General features: G+C 37.6%; 1 protein-coding gene across 5 annotated transcripts in view; it reads right to left on the reverse strand.

The window, feature by feature from the left end:
- The window catches only part of LOC108027473 (synaptosomal-associated protein 25), a 299,679-nt gene extending 294,212 nt beyond the window's left edge, over positions 1–5,467 (reverse strand). The window contains exons 1-2 of one of the 5 annotated variants that reach the window (XM_050886295.1): positions 4,631–4,836; positions 4,506–4,578 (exon numbers count right to left, since the gene is read on the reverse strand). Coding sequence is in view for 4 of the 5 variants with exons in the window: in XM_050886297.1 (XP_050742254.1) it covers positions 4,631–4,648 (18 nt within the window). In the remaining variant the exon portion in view is untranslated. Of the gene's footprint in view, positions 1–4,505; positions 4,579–4,630; positions 4,855–5,437 lie in introns of those variants that run through there. The other 4 variants (XM_050886294.1, XM_050886293.1, XM_044092587.1 and 1 more) reach the window with 4 other exon arrangements.
- Between the last annotated feature and the right edge of the window lie 533 nt (positions 5,468–6,000).

Raw genomic sequence — 6,000 nt, forward strand, 5'->3', positions numbered from 1 at the left:
TATATTTTTTACATCCCTAATCCCCGCCCAAAATTTAGGTTACATTTTAATTACCATAATCCCTTTAATAGGGCCCCTTTAATTACAGAAAGCTTTCTTGAGGGATTTAACAACGAAAACGCCAACTTATTTTCCCGGTCCACATGGACTCCCCGGGTGTGTGCTTAAGTTTTGTGCATCAACCGATTCTTAAACTTTGTAATTTGTCTATTTCATCATCAGTTTTTCCTACTTTTTTTATTATCCCTTTTATTATTCCACTTCAAAAGAAGTGTGCAAATGCGGATACACAGAATTAAATATTTCTAAATTTTCGGCAATTCCTAAAGCATTTGAACTTCTCACTTCTCATTTGCAACATTTATGTTCATCGCTTATATCACCGTGTCAGCATGGTTTTGTGAAGCTAAGATCGACCACCACCAACCTTTTTGAAGTGTAATCTATTGTAATATATGGATTCAAGAAAAAAATACGGACTGACGTTTTATATACATGTTTTACTAAAGCCTTTGACTCTGTCAACCACTCTATTTTCAAATTAGAGATGCTTAAGTTTTAAGGAAATCTTCAAATTTGGATTTCAAGTTTTTTTAATCATAGGACTCAGAGGATTATATTCAAAAATTTATATACGTGACAACTGGATTTTTTCAGGGTAGTAATTTGTGCCCTTAGCGGTTTACTTGTAAATCGTAGAACATTGCTTGGTATTACTTTTATGCAAAATCGTAGAACATGTACGCCGCCTAACTTTTAATGTTTCTGTTAGGCTAATACGAAATTATTATCCTCTAAATCTGCAACGATTTACATCAAATTTTTGTCTGCACAAACCGTTTTGTTGTTCTATGTAAATTTAACAATCTTTATAATTAATTTTCACTTCAACTTCTATCCTGGTATTAAAAACTAATACTTTAACTTATTTGCTTCATTCTTAGTTGTGCCTTTTGTTTTCATTTGTGGTCCCGTCTCTATTTGTTTTATTTATCTTCCTCGTAAACTCCCATTTTTTTTTTCAAACTTATAAGCGCGTAACAAGCACGTGCGTGGTGTCGTTGGGCCACTTGTTTGTACTGCTCGAAGTGCATCAACGTCCCTGCAAGCAAAAGGGCGATAATTCTATCGCCTATCGTCCAGAAGTCTATTCTAAATCACTTCTGGAAGACAGAAAGACGATAGTAACCATTTTACAAAAAGAAAATATACATATATCGCGTAGAAGTAACTTCTTAGTCACTTCTGGAAGATAGAAAGGCGATAGCACACATTTCGATCGCAAAGAAGTAACTTCTGAGACACTTCTGGATAATGGATAAACGATAGCACACATTTTACAACAACAAAAAGGGTCGCGATCTCGAAGAAGTATCTTCTGAGACACTTCTGGACGATAGATAGACGATAAAAAAAAAGTTACTGGAAAAAACTTTTAAAAGTATCGCCGAAGTCAATCCTGGAAGTGTCGCCAAAGAAACTTCAATAAGAGTCGCCAAAGTGACTTCCCGAAGTGTCGCCGAAGTGACTCCGAGAAGTGCCGCCGAAATGACACATTTCTTCCCGAATGGGAGTGACTTCCGCGATCCGAATGCGATATCGCGGTCGATAGTTTCTGTTGGTAGTGTGAGAGGGCCAGCTCTGAAAACAGTTTGAGCTTTACATATCACACTCGAAAATTACTTAAAGACGCTGTATTGCTAAAGAGATCGCTTTGACAATTTATCGCCATAGTTCGGATTAGCACCTTTTGCCAAGTCCAACTTAGTAACCGTTGCGCAGCCTCTCAGGTAATGTATCTTAACGCTTAAGTACAGTAAAACGCCTTTGGCCTTTGATTGCAAAAAAAAAGGTCATTATTTAGCCAATTGCCCATCTGCTCATCATTCCTCGCTGCATCCTGTGATGTATCGCGGGTTTCACTGATACTCATTCGGACTGTGTCAGACCCGTCACGACAACGGTAAAGGATCATGCTACAAGATTGGCATTGACCATATTTAGAATTGGTTAGGAACCCAAATTGTGGGAAAACCGAGAATTACATTTGTACATGTAAAATGCGTTCAAGTGCAGATAACAAGATATTAAAATGTCCGGAACTAATTAAACTATTGCCTGACAATCGCTTACATACAGTAAAGCGCCTTCGGCTAAATATGGGTCATTATCTAGCCAATTGCCCATATTTTCGATCATTTTTCGCTTTAAACTGTGGTGTATCGCAGGTTACACTGATACTCGTTCGGACTGTGTCAGACTCGTCACGACAATGGTGAATGATGATTTATGTTCCCAGATGGTCTTAATTCCGAAAAGTTCAGACGTTGCTCTGTCTCCAAAACTTGCCCAATAAGTAAGCCTGTAGCATCGGGTTTACACAAACGCAGGTACCATAGTAATCTCTAGACATGCCAATGTTGAGCTGTGAGAATATACCATTCATTTTCCCTTTAGATGCATCCGAGTAAACTACATCTCTACTATTCAAATAAGACCAGAAATTCGTTGAGTACGTTGTCTTTACAGCGAATACGAATAGGAAAGAGTGCAACTCAATGAGCCCGTCCTAATCAGCGTCTCACAAGACACCGCTAAAAGAAAAATTCTCCCTCTCGAACACAGACCTAACATTTTGTATGAACATTTTATTGTATTGTTATTGTTTTCTATGTTTTTTGCGATGCCTGACTATCAAAAGCTGCGAGCAGGGGAGTAGCACAGCAGATCATCGCTAATAACCCAACCCAATTACCCCCAACAGAGCGGCAAGCGACGATCATACTAAAATTTGATTATACAAAATACTAAATCTAACTTTGATTTAATACGGAAGAAGATCTAAAAAAAGAGAGTGGTCAACATGGTTGAATAAAAAAGCTTTTAGAATAAAACGCACAATTTACACAGATGATTAATGCTAATAAATACCCCCTACACGTCAGCAAGAAACGGTTATTCTTACATTACTACAAAATACTACATTCTAAATATTAAATATAAATAATAACAAGATTATCATCATAGATTAAGCGCACAACTGCTGTCCTCCACAATCTCTGGAAGTCTAAACACGAATTGGTATAACTCCCTCAGCTGAGAACGACACAAACGAATTGCTGGAACAGCTTGAGCGGAACAAGAATAATATAGTTAAAACCATCGAAAGGCGTTAAAAGTTGCAATCACCAATAAGAAGGAATTGATATTTAATTAGCATAGAGAGGAGTTAGAAGAACTATGTGTATCCGCAAGGACCTTATTATTGTCAAATTGTAATCGGTCTGACAGAGAAAGAAATCCTTCTATGTTCGCAAATAATAATAGTTTAAATTCTTCAGCAAGTGACAACAGCATACTACCACAAATACTAAACATCAGAAATTTGACGGCAACTTTGCCAAGATAATATTATGAATAGATTGCTCAAAAGTCAGTTAAAACAAAATTGTCGAAGTTATGAGTATTTTTATATCTTTAAAGCGTTTTCTCTCACTCACGTTTTCAAAGTCGGTGCCCAACATAACTTCAAAACTACTGCACCAATCCTTTTGAATTGACTATTTTAAACACTATTTTTTATTTTAAACACTATTTCTGTGCATATTTTACAAGGTAAGGCTGTCGAGTCTTTTTTGTTAATAATTTTAATTTTACAATGACAAATTGCCAAAAAAAAAACTCTACAGCGTTACCAGGGCCTAACTATTATCTACCGAATGAACTTGGATTTTTGGATTTATGATGATCCAGCACCCAGTTATGAAGGGCACCGCAATTCAACTTTTTTCGAGGCAAGTCCGGACAATTGCTTTCATTGCCATATTTCTTTGTAAAAATTGGAAATGACATTCTTTGAATGTCATAATTTTATGTGCCATTCGTTGAATAAATACATTTCAACTGTGTCGTCCCTTCTTCGTATCTTCGAATAATATCGCATTTGACGCATCGTGCAGAGCCTCTTCCATAATCTCTCTTCGCCTGTACGGCACGTTGCAAAAATTTAGTCTTCAAAAACTGGCAAAGTCGCAAAGCCTCTCTACAAATTTATCGTCTAATCCACCTTTTCTTATGGTAAGGTCAAAGGTCCCAATACGTCGGCTTGGTTCGAAAGCCCTTCCTTTTTGTCTATGGACTCAACCCATAGGCTATATAATCAGCACTTGGCTGCAATGTTCCTCAAAAGTCAACTCCAAATAAAACAGCAAGTAATAGCCCATATGGTTGCTTACAATGATTCATAAATTCTTCTTCCTACTTAAAGGTTGAGACAATAACAACAGTTATATCCCGTTTCGCATACGGCAGGACTTGGAAACTATGGAATGATTATGTTTTATCAGCTGCAGAACTCAAGTTTTCCTTTTCTATCTTCGCGCAAGCTGTTCAGTGTGAGTCGTTTGTAGTAGAATTAAACACTCTAAAAAAAAAGATCGAACTCAAAACTGTTGTTTTGTGTGTTTTTTTCTAAGCTGCAAATAAAAATAGTTTTCACTCTGAACTTATTGCTACAATAAGCGTAGACAAGCGTTAAAAGTGTAATAAGATCTCGCTTTCACTGTGAATAATGCAAATCTTCTTTGGAAATTAGTAGCATAACAGATGGCACATCAGGCGTGTGACTTACGCGTGCATGGAAATCCATTTATTAAGGGGGAAAACTTGAAGGTGCTTTATAAGCAGCTCTTTCTTTCACTAAGCTAGCACCGCCAGAAAGAGACAAAACTCTTCTGTAGACTCGGTGTTCAAAAGTCGGATGGAGAATCAGCACGAAAAAATCACTCTGCTGCGCTGAATCAGAGCTTATCGCCGCACAGCAAAACATCAACTAAGCTTGCATATGATGGGCTTCGACTCACAAGCCGCTCTCTATGTCAATGAGCAGCATTTGAGAAAGCACTATGTAATATTTAAAGAGGCAATGAAGCTTAAAAAGCGCAGACTTCTCATTGCTGTGTTCACCCGCAAAGGCCTAGTCCACGTCCGGTGCAGTGAGAAAATCTACTGCGTCGAGAGTTGGATTAGCTTTTAGCGCTCTCGGAAGACCTTGGCGCTTATAAGCCAGCTTCTCCTCTCCCGCGCTCATCAACTTCGTCTTCTGGAATCTCCGCGAATTATGAGGGGGTTCGCCGCCGATATGTTCCTGTATCCTAATCAAATTATAAATAGGTACTTTAAATGCGTATCTTACCTCTTCACTAGACTTCAGATTTTTCAAACTCTAAAATTACGACTCTCTTAATTAGGTATGTCACTCTCTCCCAAGACTCTTTTTTTGTGTTTAATAGTTGTGCGTAGACTAATTAATATAGCAAAAACAGTAAGTGCGTATAGTTACTGATTGTCTGGTTTGTTGGTAATGGATGACAATGTATGTACGCCGAGTGCGAGCAGCTATACGATACTTGGAGTACTTGGTAATCAGAGAACTGACCTTGGTGTATGTCATTAAAGCGTGCTTTAAAAAAATTGTAAGCTCGGCTTGTTGTTCTAGCTAATTACACATCTGTTTGCTGAAAGAGCTGTACCCGAGGTGCAGTGGGAAGCTCGAATAAGTCATCTATCTTAATCATCTGTTGCGAACTTCCGATAGTACCCTAGCCTAAAACGGCCTATATTTGGCAAGGTTCCTTTCTAATTGACATCCAAGTTAACAAGACGTGACTTTGCCTTAATCCGACCAAATTTTTATTTAAAATATAATATATTGAAGTATCGTTGAAATAATACAAAGATCAAGTGCAGCCAGTGGAGCTGGGAATTATTTTTGGTGTAATATTTTGCTGAGTTATTGATATGTAAGTGATTAAAAAATATGTATTTATCAATCCTAACCCCAGATTTTCTTTAGATATGTCTTATATATTTCTCACGTTGGCCATCAATATGGGCATCAGTAAGAGTACCCCTACTAGACGGTGGGAGCATGATGTAAACATCGTGCCCCAAAGTTAATTGGATGGAAAATTGAGGAACTAAAAAGAAGTGACTTAGAGA

Source organism: Drosophila biarmipes, chromosome 3L (genome assembly GCF_025231255.1).
Source record: "Drosophila biarmipes strain raj3 chromosome 3L, RU_DBia_V1.1, whole genome shotgun sequence".
In the NCBI taxonomy this organism is placed as follows: domain Eukaryota; kingdom Metazoa; phylum Arthropoda; class Insecta; order Diptera; family Drosophilidae; genus Drosophila; species Drosophila biarmipes.